We start from the raw sequence: 25,637 nt of genomic DNA on the forward strand, positions 1-25,637 counted from the left end.
GGGGGCCAAGGCTGCCCAACCGAGGCTCTTCTTCAAAAGCAATATATTTTTCAAGAGCAAAATACTGGAGAAGCTCCAACTTCAGGGCTTTTTTCTTAGAAAAAAGGATATTGGCCGAGGTAGGATTTGGGGTGGATTCAACAAGTGAGGTTTGGCTTAAAACCTAACACCTCTCTCTCTCTCTCTCTCTCTTCCACAAAGGGCGCTTATTGCTCTACATTTGGGCTTGTCATCATACTAGGACGGAGGTCTCCAACCTTGGCCACTTGAAGACTTTGTGGACTTCAACTCCCAGAATTCCCCCCAGCCAGCATAGTTTACTCTCTTGTGATCCCTTCCTCTGCAATCTCTCTCCACTTTAGGAGGTTAAGAGAAAAAGGAAACAGACACGGCTGGCTGGGGAATTCTGGGAGTTGAAGTCCACCAAGTCTTAAGGTGGCCAAGTTTGGAGACCTCTGCCTTAACCGTTAGACTAAAGACTTTGTGGACTTCAACTCCCAGAATTCCTCCCAGCCAGCCGTGTCTGTTTCTTTTTTCTCTTCACCTCCTAAAGTGGGGAGATTGCAGAGGAAGGGATTACAAGAGAGTAAGCTGTGCTGGCTGGGGAATTCTGGGAGTTGAAGTCCACAAAGCCTTTAGTCTAACGGTTAAGGCAGAGGTCTCCAAACTTGGCCACTTTAAGACTTTGTCGACTTCAACCCCCAGAATCCCCCAGCAGGCAGAGCTTACTCTCTTGTAATCCCTTCCTCTGCAATCTCTCTCCACTTGAGGAGGTTAAGAGAAAAAAGAAACAGACACGTCTGGCTGGAGAATTCTGGGAGTTGAAGTCCACAAGTCTTAAAGTGGCCAAATTTGGGGACCCCGGTCCTAGGCAGGACACGAAGACACCTTTGTCCAGAATCAGTGTGCAGGTCATCCTCGACTTAGAACCAACCGTTCATTTAGCAACCGTTCAAAGGTACAACAGCCTCCCCCCCAAAAGGGACGGACAACGGCTTTTCGCATAAACGCTGCGGTCTCTCCAAAGTCACGGGATCAAAATTCGGATGCTTGGCCAACCGGCATGTACTTATGATGGTGGCAGTGTCTCGGGATCTCCTTTTGTGACCTTCGGACAACCACTGCGTCACTAACTGAACAGCTGCAGGGCTTCGCTTTGCAAGCGTGGCAAGAAAGGTCATTCAAACAAGGGGGAAATTCACCAAACTGTCTGGCTTAACAGCAACAATTTGGGGCTCGATAGTGGTCGTAAGTCGAGGACTGTCTTAGTTAATAACTAATACACTGGTGGGCGATGGGATCCCTTTGTCCCACCTGGTCAGCCAGTATTTGTCAGCAACTTTAAAATGGGTGGACTTCAACTCCCAGAATACCCCAGGCAGAAGTATGGACTTCAACTCCCAGAATTCCCAAACCAGAAGGAATAGACTTCAACTCCCAGAATTCCCCAGAAAGAAGTATGGACTTCAATTCCCAGAATTCCCAAACCAGAAGGAATAGACTTCAACTCCCAGAATTCCCAAACCAGAAGGAATAGACTTCAACTCCCAGAATTCCCCAGAAAGAAGTATGGACTTCAACTCCCAGAATTCCCAAACCAGAAGGAATAGACTTCAACTCCCAGAATTCCCAAACCAGAAGGAATAGACTTCAACTCCCAGAATATCCCAGACAGAAGTATGGACTTCAACTCCCAGAATTCCCAGGCAGAAGTATGGACTTCAACTCCCAGAATTCCCCAGGCAGAAGTACAGACTTCAACTCCCAGAATTCCCAGGCAGAAGTATGGACTTCAATTCCCAGAATTCCCAAACCAGAAGGAATAGACTTCAACTCCCAGAATACCCAAACCAGAAGGAATAGACTTCAACTCCCAGAATTCCCCAGAAAGAAGTATGGACTTCAACTCCCAGATTTCCCAAACCAGAAGGAATACACTTCAACTCCCAGAATTCCCCATTAGAAGAAATGGACTTCAACTCCCAGAATTCCCAAACCAGAAGGAATAGACTTCAACTCCCAGAATACCCCAGAAAGAAGTACAGACTTCAATTCCCAGAATTCCCAAACCAGAAGGAATAGACTTCAATTCCCAGAATTCCCCAGAAAGAAGTATGGACTTCAATTCCCAGAATTCCCAAACCAGAAGAAATAGACTTCAACTCCCAGAATTCCCCATTAGAAGAAATGGACTTCAACTCCCAGAATTCCCAAACCAGAAGGAATACACTTCAACTCCCAGAATTCCCCATTAGAAGAAATGGACTTCAACTCCCAGAATTCCCAAACCAGAAGGAATACACTTCAACTCCCAGAATTCCCCACTAGAAGGAATGGACTTCAACTCCCAGAATTCCCCATTAGAAGAAATGGACTTCAACTCCCAGAATTCCCAAACCAGAAGGAATACACTTCAACTCCCAGAATTCCCCATTAGAAGAAATGGACTTCAACTCCCAGAATTCCCAAACCAGAAGGAATACACTTCAACTCCCAGAATTCCTCATTAGAAGAAATGGACTTCAACTCCCAGAATTCCCAAACCAGAAGGAATACACTTCAACTCCCAGAATTCCCCACTAGAAGGAATGGACTTCAACTCCCAGAATTCCTCATTAGAAGAAATGGACTTCAACTCCCAGAATTCCCAAACCAGAAGGAATACACTTCAACTCCCAGAATTCCCCATTAGAAGAAATGGACTTCAACTCCCAGAATTCCCAAACCAGAAGGAATACACTTCAACTCCCAGAATTCCTCATTAGAAGAAATGGACTTCAACTCCCAGAATTCCCAAACCAGAAGGAATACACTTCAACTCCCAGAATTCCCCACTAGAAGGAATGGACCAACCCCAGAATTCCTCCAATGGTTGGAAAAATATTCGGATCTCCCTCCTCAAGTGAGAAAGGACTGGGGAAGGATTGTCCCAAAAAAAAAAGAAGAAGCCAAGGTGGAAGATTCCAACCGTATGATGAAATTCCAACAACTCTTTGACTCTCTGCCTGACTAATTTTATTTTTTTTTAGTTTGACTGATGAAGTTACTTGGATGAGTAACGAAACATCTCAGATTAACAAACTCAGATTTAACCTTTTCTTTTTAAAAGATACTTTTGGCCTAGATGGTTGAGTCTTCATTGACATATTGCAATACATTTTGGGGAGAAATCCCTGTAGTTGGTTTGGCAAGAGTTGGTATTTTCCAACGACTCTCCAACTCTCTGCCTATTTTTTAAAAAAAATTTTTGACTGGAGAAGTTACTTAGATGAATAACGAAACATCTCAGATTAATAAACTTTGATCCACTTTTTAGATACATATGATAAAAGCTCCATCCCCTTTTTATATACGTCACAAGAGGGCGGAGCTTCTCTGGCATGGTTGTGGCTGCCATCTTGACTTTTTTGACCACTTCCCCTGTGGTCGAAAGACCATCCACAGAATATACACTCTTTCCTTCTAGAAAGTCTGCAGTGTATTTGGCTACCGGAAGATGAAAAACAACCCCAAAGACATTCAAATAAATAAGATTATTTTGAGTAGACTTTTTCATCATCATTCTTGTCGTCAATCATTATATTTGCATCATGCTTTTCCGTTAAAACAGTGTTTCCCAACCTCAGCAATTTTATGAGGTGCGGACTTCAACTCCCAGAGTCCCCCAGCCTGCATGGCTAGCTGAGGAATTCTGGGAGTTGCAGTCCGCCCAGGCTGGTTGGGGAATTTGGGGAGTTGAAATCTTAAAAATTGCTGATGTTGAAAAACACTGCGCTAAAAAACGCTCCAGAATAAATACAGGATGAAGCAAAACAGGTGTTTTTTTTTTTTTTAAATAAAGACTTAAACTGGGAACAACAACAGCTGCCAGATTAAATTTAATTCAGCATCCAATCGGCTGACAACTTCTCTGAATTAAAACGCCTTTGTTTGCCCTTCAGGGAGCAAGCTCGAAATGTTAAATGAAAGTGGTTTTTAACTTTTTGACAGGCCAAAGCGTGTGCATCACACCATCTCTTGGTTGCGCTTAAATGAGAGCATCCTAAATTGTCACCCCCAAATGTACAAAGCTGCCAGGAATTGGGTGTGTTATGTGTGCATTTGTGTGGGTCTGTTTGGAATGGGATGCTGTTGCCACATATCACTGGAGGGTTAAGAACAGAGGTCTCCAAACTTGGCAATTTTAAGACTTGTGGACTTCAACTCCCAGAATTCCCCAGCCAGCATAGCTTACTCTCTTGTAATCCCTTCCTCTGCAATCTCTCTCCACTTTAGGAGGTTAAGAGAAAAAAGAAACAGACACAGCTGGCTGGGGAATTCCACAAGTCCACAAGTCTTAAAGGCACCAAGTTGAAGTCCACAAGTCTTAAAGGCACCAAGTTGAAGTCCACAAGTCTTAAAGGCACCAAGTTTGGGGACTCCTGGTTTACAAATTCTTTGTAACTTCCTCCTTCTTCCTCCTGCACATTCTTAAACCAGTTGTCGGCTTCTTCGTGGCGGCCATTAAGACCGCCGCTCCACCGCCTTGAGAAAAGGGGGTTTTGCCGGCTGGGGAGGGGGTCTGCGATACTCCTCAACCCCTGTCCGGATCCCCCCTATCTTCGGCTGCCCCAACAGGGCAGCCTTATCCTCCACATCCGTCGGGATCGGAGGCACCAAGACGGCTAGCACGGCAGGGATCGCGCAGAGTCGCGAATCCCTGCCGTCGCCGAAGCCTGGCAAACTGGAAGTCACAAATTCTTGCGGCTTCAAATCACCTGAATGCGAGAAGATGCAACAGGTAAATGCTCAGCTGAGATCCAGCACGAAGCACTGATTTTCCCTGTGAGGTGCTGAAGCCTGCAGAGCTATAGATATTCCCCCTAATTTTCTGTCCCACAGATTGGAAACGCCCATTTCTGCTTTTAAACCAAGCACTGCTTCCCATCCTGATAAAATTCAGAAAACTGTGATTTAACTGAAGTTCAGTTAGTGAAGAATTCAGGGTCGGAAACGGTCGTTGGGCCCTTCCTTTTTCTAGGTAGCTTTGCCTGAGGGCAGGACAAGAAGCAATGGATGGAAACTAACCAAGGAGAGGAGGAACCTAGAACTAAGGAGACATTAATCAGTGGGATGTCTTGTCTCCACGATGGGAGGTTTTTAAGGCGAGATTGGACAAAGGCTTGTCTGAAATGATATAGAATTTTGGGCTCAAAAGCGGGGGGTTGGACTAGAAGATCTCCAAGGCCCCTTAGGAGTAGGGGGTGACATGACAACAGTGTTCCAACATTCGAGGGGCTGCCACAAAGAAAAGAGGCCTGTCAAGCGATTCTCCAAAGCCCCTGAAGGGAGAACAAGAAGAGATGGATGGAAACTAATCAAGGAGAGAAGCAACGTGGAGTTCAGGAGAGGTTTTCTGAAAGTGAGAACAATCAGCGGAGCAGCTTTCCTCCGGGAGTTGTGAAGGCTGCGACGCTGGAGGTTTTTAAGCAGGGATTTGTCTGAAATGGTATAGGGCAAGGGCCTTCAAACTTGGCAAGTTTAAGACTGGTGGACTTCGACTCCCAGAATTCCTGGAGCTAACATGGACTGGAGGAGCAGGAATTCTGGGAGTTGAAGTCCACCAGTCTTAAAGCTGTCAAGTTTGAAGACCCCTGTATCTATCACCTATCTATTTATCATCTCTCTCTCTCTCTCTCATTCTCTCTCTCTCTATCTCTGTACCTACATACCTATTTACCTGTCTATCTATTTACCTATCTATGTATCTATCTATGTATCTATCTATCTATCTATCTATCTATCTATTATCTATCACAAGGATCTTCAAACTTAGCAAGTTTAAGACTGGTGGACTTCAACTCCCAGAATTCCAGAGCTAACATGGACTGGAGGAGGAATTCTGGGAGTTGAAGTCCACCAGTGTTAAAGGTGTCAAGTTTGAAGAGCCCTGTATCTATCACCTATCACCTATTTATCATCTCTCTCTCTCTTCTCTCTCTCTCTCTCTCTCTCTCTCTCTCTCTCTCTCTCTCTCTCTCTATCTATCTATCTATCATCTATCTATCTATCTATCTATCATCTTTGCATGTATGTATGTATCTATCATCTATCTATCATCTATCACAAGGGTCTTCAAACTTAGCAAGTTTAAGACTGGTGGACTTCAACTCCCAGAATTCCTGAGCTAACATGACTGGAGGAGCAGGAATTCTGGGAGACTTTGAAGTCCACCAGTCTTAAAGCTGTCAAGTTTGAAGACCACTGGTATAGGGTCTCCTGCCTGAGCAAGGGGTTGGACTAGAAGACCTCCAAGGTCCCTTCCAACTCTGTTATTCTGTTAAATAAATCACAGTCCCCTAATCTAAAAGTCCAGAAACAAAGGAAGAGGACTGTGGCAGTTTTTTTTGCGCTCTCTGAGGTGGAGTGTTTCCTTGCCGGCATTTTATTACCCGACTAGGTAACATCCTCAGTGCACTGGGTAATGAAACATCTGCAAGAAAGCCATCATGTTCAGGTAATCTTCGTCAATCTTTGGAGGGTCGTTCCCGCGAGACTGAATAGCTTCTGAGGGGGAGGTGAAACAGAAAGAAAGGGGAAGAGAAACGGAGACTCTTAACTTTTGTTAAAAACACAAAGCCTAGCGTATTACTTGCAAAGGAACAATATGCAGCCCTTTAACAGAATAACAGAGTCGGAAGGGACCTCGGGGGTCATGTAGTCCAACCCACTGCTTAAAAGCAGGAAGCCCTAGACCCAATCAGAGAACTGGCTCTCCAACCTCTTCTTAAAAGTGTCCGGTGAGGAAGCAACCACAACTTTTGAAAGAAAAGCCCTTCCACTGGTTAATTGGAGTTGGTGGAAATGCTATTGGTTCGGCTCGGTTCGGCCCAACCGGTAGCACAAAACTGCTAACCGGTTCAACCCAACCGGTAGTTTAAAAAAAGCTCCCATGATCGGCTGCGAGGAGGAAGAAGATAAGAACTCGGGATCGGCCCTCCCACCGGCCCCTGCGCTTTTCTGTTCTTTATCCTCTCCGCTGATTAGCCTCAGCGGGTCTTTGGAAAGCTGCGCGCGCATGATGTGTGCGGTCACCGAATCGGTAAGGGAAACTGGTAGAATCCCACCACTGGTTAATTGTGTTGGGTATATGGATACTCCAACTGGTTTGGGTGAATAAATATATGAACCTAGGATTAAGTGCTATGTAGCTTTAAGCACAAGAAACTGCAATGTCATTGTGGGTGCGGTTGCAGGCAGCCATATAGGTAGGAGGGAAACATATAGCCCGGCTTCTGGATGCAACTGTCTGAGTCCTGCTTCTGGATGCACCTGGTTACTGTTCCTGGTCTGCTGTGTGCTGGAACGTCTATCTGCTTACTTTGGAGGCTACTGTGCAAGATACTTCTCTCAACTGAACACAAGGACTGTTTACTGGTGAGCTGAGGATTCAGCATTGTCCTTGAGAGAAAGGTATCTTAAGAAGAAGATATACAAGCAGATAAAGACATTGTATTTACTGTTAATGGACTTGATAACTGGATAAACTGGATACTGACATATGGACTGAATGACTATTCTTAATCTCTGTATGAATTAAATATCTATTTAAAAACCTCAAACAGTGTATTTGTCTCAAGTGTGTGTATACTCCTGGGCCCAGCCTCACTCTCATTTGGCTGCCTGGCTTGACTGCTGCTGCACACTCTGCTAGGGGGTTTATCCCCAAACACTAACAAATTGTTCTCACTGTTGGAAAGTCTCCCCTTCGTTCCAGGTTGCTTCTCTCTCTCCTGGATTAGTTTCCACCCGTTGCTTCTTGTCCTGCCTTCTGGGGCTTTGGAGAATAATTTAATTCCCTCTTCTTTGCGGCAGCCCCTCAAAGATTGCAATGCTGCTATTATGTCACCTCTGGTCCTTTTTTTCCCCTCACTAGACCAGAGAAGTACTCAGTGACTACAACCGTTCTTCGTATGTTTTAGCCTCCGGTCCCTTAATCACCTTGGTTGCTCTTCTCTGCACTCTTTCTAGAGTCTCAACGTCTTTCTGACATCGTGGTGAGCAAAACTGGACACAATATTCCAGACGTGGCCTTATGGAGCTGTACTAACACGTCACGCGATCTCGATTCTATCCCTCTGTTAATGCGGCCCAGCGGATCCTTACTTGTTGCTGTCCCGGTACTGATAGCTGTAGCAGCCTTGTGGCATCCCTGTCTCCTTGTCCAAAGTAAACGAGAGTTTCATCTGCAGGAGGAAGAGAAGGGAGGGAAGGGGAAAGAGAGGGAGGGAGAGACAGAGAGAAAAGGACAGAAACAGAGAGGGAGAGGGAGAGGGAAGGGGAGGGAGAGAGAGGAGGGAGGGAGAGAAGGAAGGAGAGATAGGGAGGGAGGGAGGGAGGGAGGGAGAGAGAGAGAGAGAGAAAGAGAGAGAGAGGGAGAGAGACAGAGGTGGGAGGAGGGAGACAGCGAGGGAAAGAGAGGGAGAGAGAGAGGGAAAGGGAGAGAGAGAAAGGAAGGAGGGAAAGGAAGAGAGACAGAGACAGAGAGAGAGGGAGGGAAGGAGGGAGAGGAAGAGAGAGAGAGGGAGAGAGAAAGAGGGAGGGGCAGAGAGAGGAAGGGACACAGAGAGAGAGAGGGGGAAGGGAGGGAGAGAAAGGGAGAGAGAAAGAGATAGAGAGGGAGAGAGACAGAGGTGGGAGGGAGAGAGACAGCGAGGGAAAGAAAGAGGGAGAGAGAAAGGAGAGGCAGAGAGGGAAAGAGAGAGAGAGAGAGAGAGGGAAAGGAGAGAGAGAGGAAGAGAGGGAAAGGAAGAGAGACAGAGACAGACAGGGAGGAAAGGAGGGAGAGGAAGAGAGAGAGAGAGAGAGAGAGAGAGAGAGGAAGGGAGACAGATAGAGGGGGGGTAGGGGAGGGAGAGAGAGAGGGATGGAGAGAAGGAAGGAGAGATAGGGAGGGAGGGAGGGAGAGAAAGGGAGAGAGAAAGAGAGAGAGAGGGAGAGAGACAGAGACAGAGGTGGGAGGGAGAGAGACAGCGAGGGAAAGAGAGAGGGAGAGAGAGAGGAGAGGCAGAGAGGGAGAGAGAGATAAAGAGGGAAAGGGACAGAGAGAGAGGAAGGGAAGGAAAGGAAAGACAGACAGAGAGGGAAGGAAGGAGGGAGAGGAAGAGAGAGGAAGAGAGAGACAGAGAGGAAGGGAGAGAGACAGAGGAAGAGAGACAGAGGAAGAGAGAGAGAGAGAATAACACATTTAGGCAACGTTCTCCAGTGCATCAGCAGCAAGCAACCGGGAAAGGCCATCGGGATCAACCAGCCTCCCCAAACCTGACAAAGCGCAACCATCAAAGGCTGGAATATCAACCCACTTTCCAAACCTCAAGAAGGAGTCAGATGGCCAGTAGGGAAAACGCTCGGGTTTTTTCCACTCCTTTTGTTAAGAGAAAGTGCTTGTGGTTCTTCTCAAATGGCAGGGGTCAGGACCGTTTCCCCGGCCTCATCCCTCTACACACAGACACACACACAGACACACACACACGCTGCAAACTCTCCACCCACGCATCAACCCTGCCCTAGATGAATGAACGGGGCTCCCTGCCCTACAACTGCGGGTGGAAAGCAAGATTCCCCGCCGTAAAAGACCTTGTGAAGGCTAGTCAAGACCTGGAGGCAGAAAAGAACGGTTGCAGGAAACGGGTAGGGCTGGTCTGGAGGAAAGGAGGACCAGGGGAGGCCTGATAGCAGCCTTCCAGTATTTGAGGGGCTGCCCCAGAGAAGAGGAAGGGGGGTCAAGCTCTTCTCCAAAGCCCCTGAAGGCAGGACCAGAAGCAACAGGTGGAAACTAACCCAGGAGAGAAGCAACCTGGGATTAAGGAGAAACTTCTTAACCGTGAGGACAATTAACCTGTGGAACAGCCTGCCACCAGAAGTTGTGGGCGCTTCCATCACTGGAGGGCTTTTAAGAAGAAACTGGATAGTCACTTGTCCAGGATGGATAGAATAGAATAGAATAGAATAGAATAGAATAGAATAGAATAGAATAGAATAGAATAGAATAGAATAGAATAGAATAGAATAGAATAGAATAGAATAGAATAGAATAGAATTCTTTTATTGGCCAAGTGTGATTGGACACACAAGGAATTTGTCTTTGGTGCAAATGCTCTCAGTGTCCATAAAAGGAAAGATACATTTGTCAAGAATCATAGAAAGTACAACACTTAATAACAGTCACAGGGTACAATAAGCAATCAAATCATACTAGGAAACAGTCAATATAAATCATGAGGATACAAGCGACAAAGTTACAGTCACACAGTCAAAAGTGGGAGAGGATGGGTGATAAGGATGAGAAGATTAACAGTAACAGTAGTGCAGACTTTGTAAATAGTTGAACAGTGCTGAGGGAATTATTTGTTTAGCAGAGTGATGGCGTTTGGGGAAAAAAACCATTCTTGTGTCTAATTGTTCTGGTGTGCAGTGTCCTACAGTATATGTTTATAGGGTCTCCTGTGAGGGTTGGACTAGAAGACCTCCAAAGTCCCTCCCAACTCCGTTATTCTGAATTAGTAAAGGTATATAGTGAGTATTTTAGTCCCTTCCTTGTCTGCCTGCCTTGACAGCCAGCCATGTTCTACAGGGCGATGTTGGACAGGATCACAAATGACACACACTTTCTAAACTGGTCTCGAATTTCCAGCAAATAATTTATCTCCTGTCCTCCGAGCCACAATTCTTCTCTCTCTCTCTCTCTCTCTCTCTCTCTTTTATTTTGTTTCTTTATTCCTCTCTTCCAAGCCCTATTTAGCCTCTTGCTAAACACCCGAGCCAAATTGGTTTTCCTTTTTTTTTAAAAAAAGACCTCAAATTTGGGTGCCTCCACACCAAATGGAGAAGTTTTCACCTTTCCTTTGGTCCCTGGACTTCTCTTCTCCTCTCCAGAAATTTGCCGGAGGGACTCAGGAAAAGAGCTTAGAAATAACAGAATTAGATGACTGGGAGGAACCTTGGAGGTCTTCTAGTCCAACCCCACCCACCCACCCGCCAAGCAGAAGCAGGAGACGCTCTACCCTTCCAGACAAATGACTGTTTAGTCTCTTCTTAAAAACCTTCAGTGATGGAGCAGCCACAACTTCTGGTGGCAAGTAGTTCCACTGGTTAATTGCTATTGTCAGGAAATTTCTCCTTAATTCAAGGTTGCTTCTCTCCTGGATTAGTTTCCATCCATCGCTTCTGGTCCTGCCTTTAGGTGTTTTGGAAAATAACGTTGACACCCCCCCCCACTTATCTGGAACAGCCCCTCAAATATATTGAAAAATGACAATCAGGTCACCCCTAGTCCTTTTTTCCCCAAATGCCATCACTCTGCTAAACAAATCATTCCCTCAACACTGTCCAGCTATTGACAAAGTCTGCACCACTATCACTGTTAATCTTCTCATCACTTCTTATCACCCACCCCCTCTCACTTGTGACTGTGTGACTGTAACTTTGTCGCTTGTATCCTTACCATTTATATTGACTGTTTCCTGGTATGATTTGATTGCTTATTGTACTCATTGACTATTATTAAGCGTTGGACCTGATGATTCTTGACTCTTTGACGAATGTCTCTTTTCTTTTATGGACACTGAGAGCATTTGCACCAAGACAAATTCCCTGTGTGCCCAATCACACTTGGCCAATAAAAGAATTCAATTCAATTCAATTCAATTCAATTCAATTCAATTCTATTCTATTCTATTCTATTCTATTCTATTCTATTCTATTCTATTCTATTCTATTCTATTCTATCTTTGTTCCTTATTCCTCATTCTATTCTGTTCTGTTCTGTTCTGCTCTATTCTATTCTATATTCTATAGTACCTTGATGAAAATATCTTCTTTTTTGTATATTGAGAGCATTTGCACCAAGACAAATTCCTTGTGTGTCCAATCACACTTGGCCAATAAAGAATTCTATCCTATCCTATCCTATCCTATCCTATCCTATCCTATCCTAACCTTATTCCTCATTCTGTTCTATTCTATTCTATTCTATTCTATTCTATTCCTATCCTATCCTATCCTATCCTATCCTATCCTATCCTAACCTTATTCCTCATTCTGTTCAGTTCAGTTCAGTTCAGTTCAGTTCAGTTCTGTTCTATTCTATTCTATCCTATCCTATCCTATCCTATCCTATCCTATCCTATCCTATCCTATCCTATCCTTGTTCCTTATTCCTCATTCTATTCTGTTCTGCTCCATTCTATTCTACATTCTATTGTACCTTGATGATAATATCTTCTTTTTTGTATACTGAGAGTGTATTTGCACCAAGACAAATTCCTCGTGTGTCCAATCACACACTTGGCCAATAAAGAATTCTAATTCTAATTCACTAGAGTAGACAGAACTCACCCAATAGCTGCAGGCAATTCAGCCCAACAGTGAGAGAATGAGAAGACACCATGGGGAATTATTATTATTATTATTATTATTATTATTATTATTATTAAAAAGAGGGAGCAGGAGGGGGGAGGGCAGTGGAGAGCAAGCCCAGATTCAACAGCCCCGGGCAAGAGAACTTTTTCCATGCTGAATACAATCCTTTCTCCTACCCGGGGATCAGCCTGGACAATTCCAGACGGCACATCTGCATAAGGAGCGATGATGCACTCTTCCCCACTTTGGTGTCAAAAGGAGAAGTGTGTACATTTGGCAGCCCCATCCGTAAAATGATGCTTTTCGGCGTTCGAGACGCCTTTCCCAGCTGGGGAACATGCTCACGGATGGGGATCCCAGGATGGCCAGGAGCTGCCATCGGGGACGGTATGGAGACGAAGCTCGTGGTTTCAGAAAGGGAGGGAGATGGGAGTTAGAAGGGAAGGAAGAGAACGAGGAAATGGGAGGAGAACAGAGGAAGGGGACGTGGAAAAGAGGGAAGGAAGGGAAGAAGGAGAAGAAAAAGGAAGGTCTGAAAGGGCGAGGGAAAGAGGAAAGAAAGAGGAAGAGTAGCAGAAGGAGGGGAAGGGAGAAAGGGAGAATAAAGAGGAAGAAAAGGAAGAAGAAAGGCAAAGGAAGGAAGGAAAGTTGTGGCGGGGAAGAGGACTGGAAATAGAAGAAATGCGAGAGAAAGGAGGGAAAGGAAGGATAGTGGGGGACAGAAAAAGAGGAAGGAAAGAAAAAAGGAAGGGGGAAATAGGAAAAGGGAGAGGAAGAGGAAGGAAGGAGAGGAGAAAAGGAGAAAGAAAAGAGGAAAGGGAAAAACCAGAGGGAGTAGGGAGAGAAGGAAGGATGGTTTTAGGGATGGAGGGAGCCCTGGCCAACTCAGGGAGAGGGATTTGGGAATGTTGCGATGATGCGGCAGCTGTGAATACCAGAATAACTGAGTTGGAAGGGACCTTGGAGGTCTTCTAGTCTAACCCCCCCTGCTCAAGCAGGAGACCCTATATCATTTCAGACAAATGGTAGTCCCATCTCGTGCAGTGTTGGAGCATTCGCAACTTCTGGAGGCAGGTTGTCCTGCTAGTTCATTGTTAGGAAAATTTAGGAATTAAATAGGAATTAATTAATTAGGAAATTTCTCCTGAATTCTAAGTTGCTTCGCTCCTTGATCGGTTTCCATCCATTCTCTCTCGTCCTGCCTTCCGGCGCTTGGGAAAATAGCTTGACCCCTTCCTCTTCTTTGGGGCAGCCCCTCCAATACTGGAAAACTGCTATCATGTCCCCCCGCTAGTCTTTCTTTTCACTAATCCAATTCCTTTAGCGGAACTGAAGAAGCTCCTGGGACGAGAAGCGAAACGCCTTCAAAGAAAAACCAGAAAGTCGAGTCGCCTCTTGAAAAACCAGTTGTGGGACACCCGGGACCTGGATGCATAGAGATTTTTCATACGCTTCACTAAGGGGTGAGATTCAGCCGGTTCGGAGCAGTTCACGCGAACCGGGCATTAAATTTACATCTGGTTCGTCGAACCAGTTGTTGAACCGACCGGCTGGCCCTGCCCAGCCTGTTCTCACCTCCCAGGGGTCTCCACGGGGCCCATTTTGGATGCAGGGAAGTGCAGGACCTGCGTGGAGGATCTGGGAGGGGGAAACCGGGCCTTCCGGAAGGACCGGAAGTCCAGAAACGGGCCTGTTTCCGGCTTCCAGGGGGCCTCCGGAGCTTGGGGGAGGCCATTTTTGCCCTCCCAGAGGCCTGAGGGAAGCCTCCGGACTCTGGAGAAGGTGAAAAAAAACAGCACTCCCGGAAGCTCCGTCAGGCCACGCCCACCATGGCCACACCCACCCAGCAACCAGGAAGTGAACTGATTGCTGGGGGTTTTGAACCCGAACCCTGGTTCTTCGTATCTTTTAGCCTCCAGTCCCTTCATCCTCTTTGTTGCTCTTCTCTGCACTTTTTCTAGAGTCTCGACGTCCTTTTTTTTATATTGTGGTGACCAAAAAACCCCGGATGCAATATTCCAACCGCAGTCTTCTCAAGGCATTATTTAAAAAAAAAAAACACCGGCAATGCCTTGGTAAGGTCACACTTGGGAAGGTGGCTTCCAGTTTGGGTGAGAAAGTTGAGAAAAGGCTGAATTGCATTGCATGCCTGGGAGAGAGGAGGGAGAAGGGGGGGGTTTAATTGAAGCTGTAGGGTGTTAATGAAACCACGGTCCCGTGAAGCCCACCTACCGGGTGCCTGAGTTTGCGCTAACTTTCTCCGACCCTGGGAGGACAGCTGACCTTTTACAGATAGAAGATTGCGACGGAGAGAGAGAGAGAGAGAGAGAGAGAGAGAGAGAGAGAGAGAGAGAGAGAGGCAGACAGAAAGAAAGAAAGAGAGATAGTCAGACAGAGACACAGAGAGAAAGACAGAGAGACACACACGCACACCAGAGACAGACAGACAGACAGAGACACAGACACACACACAGAGAAAGGGAGACTGAGACAAAGAGAGACACATAGAGAGAGAGAGACAGACAGACAGATAGACACACACACCAGAGACAGACAGACAGACAGAGATAGAGAGACAGAGACAGAGAGACAGACACAGAGAGAGAGAGACACAGAGAGAGAGAGACTGAGACAGAGAGAGACACATAGACAGACAGACAGACAGACACACACACACAGACAGACACACAGAGACAGACATAGAGACAGAGAAAGAGAGAAAGAGAGACAGAGAGGGGGGGGAGAGAGAACTGCCTATCTTTTCAAAGGTTTCCCTTTCTGAGCCCAGGAGAAAATTGCAAAACCGACTATTAAAGAGCAATGGCTCGGTTTAAGCGGTTTTATCCTTCGGTTGGCATTTGATGCAGCCCCCGCGTTGGCTCATTAGATGCCGTGCCAATTCTGAGCTCCTCTACAGGGCATCCGTCGGGAATGGAGGCCAGCCGGCTGGCCGAGATGAAACTCGCTGCCCTCGTGAAGCGTGAAGCAAGGGCAAGGAAGGATCTAAAGGAGATTCATCCCGGGGCGTACGTCAACAACAACAACAACACACACACCCTGGGGTCGCTAATCCAGGGCACTCGTCAGGCTGCAGCCAGGTGGGAATTGCTAAGGTTCCATAACATAAATGAGAAATACAATAAACAAATTACAGAGAGACAGTTTGGTCTAGGAGTTAAGACACCTGGCTAGAAAGCGGGAGACTGTGAGTTCTAGTCCCACTTTAGCTATGAAAGCTGACTGACTGACTTTGGTCCAATCATCAGGAGACAGTGAGTTCTAGTCCTGCCTTATGCATGAAAGCCAACTGGGTGAATTTAGGCCAATCACCAGGAGACGGTGAGTTCTAGTCCTGCCTCAGGCCTGAAAGCTGACTGACTTTGGGCCAATCACCAGGAGACGGTGAGTTCTAGTCCGGCCTCAGGCATGAAAGCTGATTGAGTGACATTTGGGCCAATCACCAGGAGGAGATGGTGAGTTCTAGTCCCGCCTCAGGCATGAAAGCCAACTGGGTGACTTTAGGCCAATCACCAGGAGACGGTGAGTTCTAGTCCTGCCTCAGGCCTGAAAGCTGATTGAGTGACTTTGGGCCAATCGCCAGGAGACGGTGAGTTCTAGTCCTGCCTCAGGCCTGAAAGCTGACTGACTTTGGGCCAATCACCAGGAGACGGTGAGTTCTAGTCCTGCCTCAGGCCTGAAAGCTGACTGACTTTGGGCCAATCACCAGGAGACGGTGAGTTCTAGTCCGGCCTCAGGCATGAAAGCTGATTGAGTGACATTTGGGCCAATCACCAGGAGGAGATGGTGAGTTCTAGTCCCGCCTCAGGCATGAAAGCCAACTGGGTGACTTTAGGCCAATCACCAGGAGACGGTGAGTTCTAGTCCTGCCTCAGGCCTGAAAGCTGACTGACTTTGGGCCAATCGCCATGAGACGGTGAGTTCTAGTCCTGCCTCAGGCCTGAAAGCTGACTGACTTTGGGCCAATCGCCAGGAGACGGTGAGTTCTAGTCCGGCCTCAGGCCTGAAAGCTGATTGAGTGACTTTGGGCCAATCACCAGGAGGAGATGGTGAGTTCTAGTCCTGCCTCAGGCCTGAAAGCTGACTGACTTTGGGCCAATCGCCAGGAGACGGTGAGTTCTAGTCCTGCCTCTGGCCTGAAAGCTGATTGAGTGACTTTGGGCCAATCACCAGGAGACGGTGAGTTCTAGTCCTGCCTCAGGCATGAAAGCTGACTGACTTTGGGCCAATCGCCAGGAGACGGTGAGTTCTAGTCCTGCCTCAGGCCTGAAAGCTGACTGACTTTGGGCCAATCGCCAGGAGGAGATGGTGAGTTCTAGTCCTGCCTCAGGCATGAAAGCTGACTGACTTTGGGCCAATCGCCAGGAGACGGTGAGTTCTAGTCCTGCCTCAGGCCTGAAAGCTGACTGACTTTGGGCCAATCACCAGGAGGAGATGGTGAGTTCTAGTCCTGCCTCAGGCATGAAAGCTGACTGACTTTGGGCCAATCGCCAGGAGACGGTGAGTTCTAGTCCTGCCTCAGGCCTGAAAGCTGACTGACTTTGGGCCAATCACCAGGAGGAGATGGTGAGTTCTAGTCCTGCCTCAGGCCTGAAAGCTGACTGACTTTGGGCCAATCGCCAGGAGACGGTGAGTTCTAGTCCTGCCTCTGGCCTGAAAGCTGATTGAGTGACTTTGGGCCAATCACCAGGAGACGGTGAGTTCTAGTCCTGCCTCAGGCATGAAAGCTGACTGACTTTGGGCCAATCGCCAGGAGACGGTGAGTTCTAGTCCTGCCTCAGGCCTGAAAGCTGACTGACTTTGGGCCAATCACCAGGAGGAGATGGTGAGTTCTAGTCCTGCCTCAGGCCTGAAAGCTGACTGACTTTGGGCCAATCACCAGGAGACGGTGAGTTCTAGTCCTGCCTCAGGCATGAAAGCTGACTGACTTTGGGCCAATCGCCAGGAGACGGTGAGTTCTAGTCCTGCCTCAGGCCTGAAAGCTGACTGACTTTGGGCCAATCACCAGGAGGAGATGGTGAGTTCTAGTCCTGCCTCAGGCATGAAAGCTGACTGACTTTGGGCCAATCGCCAGGAGACGGTGAGTTCTAGTCCTGCCTCAGGCCTGAAAGCTGACTGACTTTGGGCCAATCACCAGGAGGAGATGGTGAGTTCTAGTCCCGCCTCAGGCATGAAAGCTGACTGACTGACTTTGAGCCAATCATCAAATGAGGTGCAGTTATTCCTTGGCACCTGAGGAGGCCCATTGAAGAGAGCCAGGCAGAGCAGCGGAGGAGCAGACAAAACTTGCCCTTGGAATGAACACAGAAGAGGCAGCAAGGCAAGGCATCCTGGTTGGAGGGAGAGACAGCCAGCCGATCCATCACTCTGTGCTTCAAGAAATTCCTTCTTTCATTCCAGGTTGCTTCTCTCCTTGATTAGTTTCCATCTGTTTCTACTTGTCTTGCCCGCAGGGGCTTTGGAAACTAGGTGGACCCCCTTCCTCTTCTTAGAATAGGAATAACAGAGTTGGAAGGGACTTTGGAGGTCTTCTAGTCCAACCCCACTGCCTAGGCAGGAAACCCTACACCACTTCAGACAAAGGGTTATCCGACATCTTCTTCAAAAACCTCCGGTGTTGGAGCATTCACAACTTCTGGAGGCAAGTAGTTCCGCAGGTTAATTGTCCTCCCTGTCAGGAAATTCCTCCTTAGTTCTAGGTTGACTCCTCCGTGTTTCCACTTTCTTTCTCCTGGCTTGGAAGTGAACCAGATCGATATTTCTTCCAGCATTGCTTCGGGCGGTTGGCTTTCTCCATGTAGCGGCTCATAATATAACACCAGCACAGAGGGAGTCTTCAGCCGGTTTGGACCGGTTCTCAAGAACCGGTGGCGGAAATTTTGAGTAGTTTGGGAGAAAGCGGCAAATCCCACCTCTGACCGGCCCCGACAACCCCATCTCTTCTCTGCCTCCCGTTGAGTCCTAGCTGGGTCTCCTGTGGTTGCCCTGCCCAGGAGAACGGAGCTGGAAAGCAGGTTAACGGGATGGGAACGGAATGGGGGATTTTGCAGCACCCTTCCCCTGTCACGCCCCACCAAGCCACGCCCACCAAGCCACGCCCGCAGAAACGGTAGGAACCATTTTTGAATCCCACCACTGCTCCAACATCCTAAATCAAAGCTAATAAGCCCTGACGTTAAGACAATCCTAACACATTATGTCTTCCGTAAATAAGTAACAATAATACATAATCACATCTTTTGGGGCAGCCCCTGAGATATTGGAAGACTGCCTGGGCGGGGGGGGTTGGACTAGATGACCTACAAGGTCCCTTCCAACTCTGATTATCTGTTATCTGACTGCTGTCATGTCCCCGCCATGTCTTTCTTTTCAACTAAACTAGACAGACCCAATTCCAGCAACCGTTCTTCATATGTTTTAGCCTCCAGTCCCGATTATCTTGCTTGCTCTTCTCTGCACTCTTTCTAGGGCCTATAAGTTGTCCACAATTTCAGCCCTCTTAGGAACCGTTCGCACATATTTCTGTCAATGTCACCTCCCCCGTGTTCTATTCCAGTGGTAGAGTTGGAAGGGACCTTGGAGGTCTTCTAGTCCAACCCCCTGGCCAGGCAGGAGACCCTAAATCATTTCAGACAAAATGGCTGTCCAATTCCCCTTTTGAAAACCTCCAGTGTTGGAGCACCCGCAATTTCTGGTCGCAAGCAGTTCCGCCGGCTAAGAAATTCCTCCTTTAAATTCCAGGTTGCTTCTCTCCCGGATTAGCTTCTGCCTCCAAGCCTTGTCCTTTTGATAGCGACCATCCTGGGACGCCGGCTGGATGTTTTCGGCTCTCCTTTGTCAACCTGAACTTGGCTTCTAAACGCCGTTTCGGCCTTCCGAGAATTAACGCCTGGCAAGGGACCAATCGGCCAATCGGCCCTTCCTTTCCGACCTCACACCCCCCCCCCACAAAAAAAGTCAACCCTTGTTGAGTGAAACAAACCGGGGTCCGCCCTAAGCCTCCGTGCGACCGCGGCTCGCGTCTCCCAAGTCGGCATTCTTTCCCTTTGCCAGTAAATGGGCTCCGATTGTGGGAATTCGGATAACGCACGTGCAGCTCCGGCCGCCACTGTTGTGTGTGTGTGTGTGTGTGTGTGTTTAATGTTCCTGCTTGCAGCTCGGGCCCGTGGCAATTTTGCAAAGCCGATGACAAAGGGACGACGGGGCCCTTGTTGCGGTTGCGACACAGTCGCAGATGCAGAACTGTGTTTCTTCTGCCCACCCACCCACCCACTTCCTCAAAGCAGACAAACAATAAAAACCATTTATCATCCAATAAACACAGAACAAAGTTTGGGGTGTGGTGGGGTGGGGTAGCTTGTACGCTGGACTGGACTTTCCTTTCTGGCGGCTGCTGGTTGAGTCAACAACACACACACACGCACACACACGCACACACACGCACACAAACGAAGGGGCCTGGCCTTTTAAAAAAAGACTTTATTCCAAGCACGATGCATCCACAGCCTAAGCTGGGGGTGGAATCCCCTGGAGGACCAGCCAAGGTGAAGCAGGCAAGGAAGCAGAAGGGAACGCAGCAAAAGGACAGAGTTGGAAGGAGGCACCTTGGAGGTCATCTAGGCCAACCCCCCCTGCTCCTATTCCAGTTGTGGCGAACCTATGGCACGCCCCCTACAGACCTCTTAGGAAAGGGGTGAGGCTGATAGTAGACAGTCTAAGGTTAAAGTTTTGGGGGTTTGGGGAAGAAACCACAGAGTCAGGTAGAGGATTCCAGACAGTGACCACTCTGTTGCTGAAGTCGTATTTCCTGCCATCAAGTTTGGTGCGGTTTACCTTGAGTTTGTATCTATTGTGTGCTCTTGTGTTGTTATGGTTGAAGCTGAAGTATTCGTTGACAGGTAGGACATTGCAATGTATGATTTTATATACTGTACTTAGATCGGACCGAAGGCGGTGTAGTTCTAGGTTTTCTAGGTCTAGAACTCTCTTCAAAAGAGCGAGTTTTGCCGCTCTTCCCAAACCGACTCCCTTTTGAAAAAGCACTGTGACCTGGAGGACTGAGGACCTCCATATAGGAATATGTCACCTCCTTGCTAGATCGGAGTCCCCAAACTTGGCCACTTTACGACGTGTGGACTTCAACTCCCAGAATCCTCCCCAGCCAGCAGGGCTTACTCTCTTGTGATCCCTTCCTCGGCCAATCTCTCCCCGCTTTAGGGAGGTTAAGACAAAAAAAAAAAAAGAAACAGACACGGCTGGCTGGGGAATTCTGGGAGTTGAAGTCCACAAGTCTTCAAAGGTGCCAAGTTTGGGGAGCCCCGGACTAGATTAAACTCACCGTTGGCTAATCTCAGCTCCTTTGGAATGGCAGCTTTCTTGCCTTGACTTCTCTGGGCCTCCTTCCCTCCCTCCTTCCTCCCACCAGGATTGTCAGATCTTTTGAAAACGGGGCCCTTGTCAGTGATGGATGAGCCTCTCCCTTTCCTTTTCTCCCCTTTTCTTTCTTTCATTCTTTCTTTCCTCAAAGGCGTACTTCAATTAGGACAGCAGGCAGGCTGAGAGCATTGAAAAGTCGAGGGGCCGCAGGGAAGGGGGCGATCGGCTGCCATAAGCCTCTTTCTCCCCTACCTCCCACAGCCCTGTATCCCTTGGCCCACGCGCTCATGGGAACGGTGTCTCCGGGAACAAGCATCAGGCTGGATTCGTAGTGAGTGCAGGCCTCCGGAACTCAGGGGGAGGGGGCACTCCCGTCCCTTTGCATCCTTGTGGACTTCAACTCCCAGAATTCCCGAGCCAGCCGTGTTCAGGACTCATGCTCAGTTGTCCAATCTCTTTTGTAAGAACTTCCAGTGTTGGAGCACCCACCGCTTCTAGTGGCGAGCAGTTCCACTGGTTAATTGTCCTCACCCTTAGGACGTTTCTCCTTAATTCCAGGTGGCTCCTCTCCCAGATTTCGTTTCTGTATCCAAACCGTGTCCCTTGGATGTCGACCCACCTGGGCCGCCACTGGCTGTTTTGCTTCCCCTTCGTCACCTCGATCTTCGCTCGAGCCCATCCAGCCTTCCAAGGATTCATTTGGGCAAGCGACACCTGGCCGATCAGCTCTTTCCTCTTCGACCCCTTGAGTCAGCCCTTGTTGAGTGAAGAAAATCGGGGTCGGGCCTTAGGGCGGCTCCCTCTTCTTTGTGGCAGCCCCTCAAATATTGGAAGTGTCAGGATTCCAGGAATCGCCCTAATGAAATCATGATTCTCAAGCCAAACAACAAACTTCAAAGGATTTATTAGAGGCGACATACTGGCCCTGCCCTGTATGAAGCCAACTCTGGCATGCATCATTTACAGTCTCCTGTGACCCTGTTTCCCCCCTCTCCCCCCTGGGTGTGTTATAAATCAGATTCTCCAACTGAGCACCTTCACAGGCTGGGCGTCATCCATCACGTTCTCCAATTAAATATATTCCCGGGCAAAAGCTCTGGTATTTTAGTTACAATCTTTTAAAGATAAAGAGTTGGAATGTACTTTCGTTCCCCTCCACCGTTTTTTTTTTTTATGGCAACTACTAAAACAGGCAGAAGAATGTTTTATGAGTTGACAGGAAGACTGTTATCATGTCCAACGCTAGGCAGTGGTGGGATTCAAATAATTTAACAACCAGTTCTCCGCCCTAATGCTTTCTTCCAACAACCAGTTCACCAAACCAGCCCAGAAAGTCAACAACCGGTTCTCTTGAACCAGTGTGAACCGGCTGAATCCCACGGGCTGAATCTGTAGTCCTTCTTTTCCTTGAACAAGACCTATCCAAACCCTGCAACCGCCGATTGTACGCTTTAGACACCAGTCCCGTAATCATCTTCGTTGCTCTTCTCTGCCCTCTTTCTAGAGCTGGTTGGAGTTCATTGTGGTCATAAGTCGAGGACTATCTGTATCTTAATATTTTCATCCTTGATTTTTTTTTTTTTTTTTTTGCATTTTAGTAGTTATTGCAACTCCACGTCCTCTTTTGTCAGGAAATATCTCCAAAGTTCCAGGTTGAATATCTTCTTGATCAGTTTCCATCCATTGTTCCTTGTCTGGCCTTCGGGGGCTTTGGAGAATAGCTTGACCCCCTTCCTCCTCCTCTCTGGGGCAGCCCCTCAAATATTGGAAGATGCTCTCCTGTCCCCCTTTTCCCTTCTTTTTTCTATACTAGACACGCTCAATTCCACAGGTTAATTTTTCTCACTGATACCAAACATCCTCCTTCGTTCTAGGTTGGATCGCTCCTCTCTTGATTCGTTTCCGTCCATCGTTTCTCGTCTTGTCTCCTAGTGCTTTGGAAAAGAAGTTGATCCCACCTCTTCTTTGGGGTGGCCCCTCAGATATCGGAACACTGCTGTCATGTCACCCCTACTCCTGAGGGACCTTAGAGATCTTCTAGTCCAACCCTGCTCAGGCAGGAAACTCTATAACCATTTCCTGCTCTTCATTAGATCAGGCATATCTAATTAGCCGAGGAAGAACTCCAGAAAAGAAGTGAGACGGAGCAGAGGCCGCTACCCAGGCAATTGGCTCAAACATCCACTGTCAGAAAACCTGAAGAAGTCTGCACAGATTCTCTGTCCTCCAGATCATGATTCTCCCAAACGTGCTTTTTTTTGTTTTTTTTCCACGAAGCAACTGGACTTTCTTGGTTTTTTTTTTTTCTTTTGAAGACGTTTTCCCTTCTCCTCCAAGAAGCTTCTTCAGCTCTGACAGGATAGTGGGGAACGGAAGGATCTGTATACCTTGCAGGCAGCTGGTCGTTTGCATCCTTTTTAGAGGGGCGCGGAAACACTTGGAGGTCGATCTGATCTGTAAATTCCCAAGTTGCCAGAGTTGGAGACCCCCTTGCCTAATGGTTAAGCCAGGGACAAGCTAGAAACCAGGACGCCGTAAGATCTGACCTCAGAGAGAGCTTGGCGCTTCAAGCATCTCTATTTATTCAGACGAACGGAGCTAAATTCAGACTGAAACGTTTAATACTGAGCAGGCTATTTCTCAGCTCACAGCCACAACCGAGTCCACAATTCCTGTGGCTAAGCAAGACAGTTCTTAAGTGAGAAAGTTGTTAAAGTGAGTTTTGCCCCCATGTTAGGACTTTTCTTGCCACATTTGCTAAGCGAATCCCTGCTGTAGAGTAGTTAGTAACCTGCTTGTCCCAAAGGTGCTTTTTTCCCCCCCCAGGGGGCAACTGCGCTTTCTTTTGAAGACATTTCTCTTCTCCTCCAAGAAGCTTCTTCAGCTCTGACCGGATGTTTGGGCAATGGAAAGATTGATACTCCTTGCAGACGGCTGGTCATTTGCCTCCTTTTTAGAGGGTCGTTGAGGCCTCTTGGAGGTTTTACCTGAGGCCTCCAGGGTCACCTGAGTGGCGCAAGTGGTTCCTGTTGCCTGCAATTTTCCCCTCTGGAAATCCATTCCTACTCCCACCCCATTCGAAGGGGGTTCATCCCAAATTGTGCAGCTAAAAAGCCTGTAGAGATTCACAGTCACCCAGGTCGTGGTTGTCCCAAAGTTGCTTTAGTTCAGGAGGCAAGTGAACTTTCTGGTTTATTTTTTTCTTTTGAAGACGTTTCGCTTCTCATCCAAGAAGCTTCTTCAGCTCTGACAGGACAGAGGGGAATGGAGAGATTTGTATTCCTTGCAGACAGCTGGTCGTTTGCTTTCCTTTTGAGAAAGTTGTTGAGGACACTTAGAAATTTGTCGGTGTCCACAAGCTTTGCACGACTCAGGTGACCCGGGAGGGCACAGATCAAACTCCAAGTGGCCTCAGCGACTCTCTAAAAAGGATGCAAACGACCAGCTGCCTGCAAGGAATATAAATCCTTCCATTCCCCACCGTCTGGTCAGAGCTGAAGAAGCTCCTTGGATGGGAAGCAAAATGTCTTCCAACAAAAAACAGGAAGTCTAGTTGCCTCTTTAAAAAGGCACCCTTGGGACTCCAAGTGGCCTCAACGACCCTCTAAAAAGGATGCAAACGACCAGCCGTCTGCAAGGAACGCAAATCCTTCCATTCCCCACCATCTGGTCAGAACAGAAGAAGCTTCTTGGACGAGATGCGAAACGTCTTCAAAAGAAAAAAGAAAAAAGCTCAGTTGCCCCTTGGAAAAAAGCTTTGAAAAAAACTGAAGACCATCTGCTGCTGTTTTTACCATCTGAATTCCTGCCCTCTCCTAACTCCTTTGTAGCGGTCGGGATGGGGAAAGTTGGCTTCAAAATTCCTTGACAGGCTACATTGGTCTCGAAGGAGAAAAAGAGAATGGGCAGAATAGGCCTAATCTCTCGCCGCTGACCCGTGACCGCCGAAAAGGGCTGCTATTATGAAGTCAAAGAGGAGGTTAGGAAAGGGGGGGGGAAACCAAAGCTCTGCCCTAGGGAAGCCTCCCCCTGCCCCCCCGGAGTTAAACCCGGTGAAAACATCTCAAATTTGGGGATCTGAAGTCTGTCCAGAGCCAAACTCCCCCTTTCCGTCCCATAGACGTTGGGCTGTGCTTGCAATCGCCCCCCCACACTCCCCAAAGCCAACGCGGAGCTGGCAACAGCCCCTCCGCCCTCCAGCACACCCAGAGGGTGTCGATTTGGACAGGGTAGAGGCGGAAGGGACCGTGGAGGTCTTCTAGTCCAGCCCCTCTGCTCCGAGCAGGAGGTCCTATATCATTTCAGACAAGTGACTGCCCGGTCTCTTCTTAAAAACCTCCAGTGATGGAAGCACCCAGGACTTCTGGTGGCACGCAGTTCCACTGGTTAATTGTCCTCGCTGTCAGGGAGTATTCCCCTGAATTCCAGGCTGTTTCGCTCCTTGTTTCCATCCCTTGTTTCATTTTTTTGCCCTTCGGCCATTTTGGAAAATAACCTGTCCCTCACACGGCTTCCATTTCTTTTCCCGTCTTCCCTTGGGCCAATTCAGGTGACCAAACGAAAACAAGCCAAACTTAAACCCACCCACCACCACCACCAAAAAAAAAAAGAAAGAAAAAGAAAAAAAAAGATGTGTAAGAGGATCAAAAGCCGCTTGGAGCGAAATCCTGCTGGCTCACCGCTCTCTCTCTCTCTCTCTCTCTCTCTCTCTCTTCCCCTCCCTCTCTGCTTTTTCTTCTTCTTCTCCGTATTTTTAGCTGGTGCCCGAGGCCGCAAAAATTGGGAATCCTGCCTTGGAAAACGAACTACAGCCAAGATGTTAAGGGCCTTTGGAAGCGAAACCC

General features: G+C 47.9%; 1 protein-coding gene across 3 annotated transcripts in view; it reads right to left on the reverse strand.

Annotated features, from left to right (window-relative positions):
• DIS3L2 (DIS3 like 3'-5' exoribonuclease 2) overlaps window positions 1-25,637 on the reverse strand; it is a 202,045-nt gene that overhangs the window by 20,547 nt on the left and 155,861 nt on the right. For all 3 annotated transcript variants that reach the window (XM_087933659.1, XM_087933657.1, XM_087933658.1), the window contains exon 15: window positions 8,146-8,225. In XM_087933659.1, coding sequence (XP_087789785.1) covers window positions 8,146-8,225 — 80 coding nt within the window. The remainder of the gene's footprint in view (window positions 1-8,145; window positions 8,226-25,637) is intronic.

This window comes from Pseudonaja textilis, chromosome 4 (assembly GCF_049901715.1).
Source record: "Pseudonaja textilis isolate UNSWEBS1 chromosome 4, rPseTex1.2, whole genome shotgun sequence".
NCBI classification, from domain to species: domain Eukaryota; kingdom Metazoa; phylum Chordata; class Lepidosauria; order Squamata; family Elapidae; genus Pseudonaja; species Pseudonaja textilis.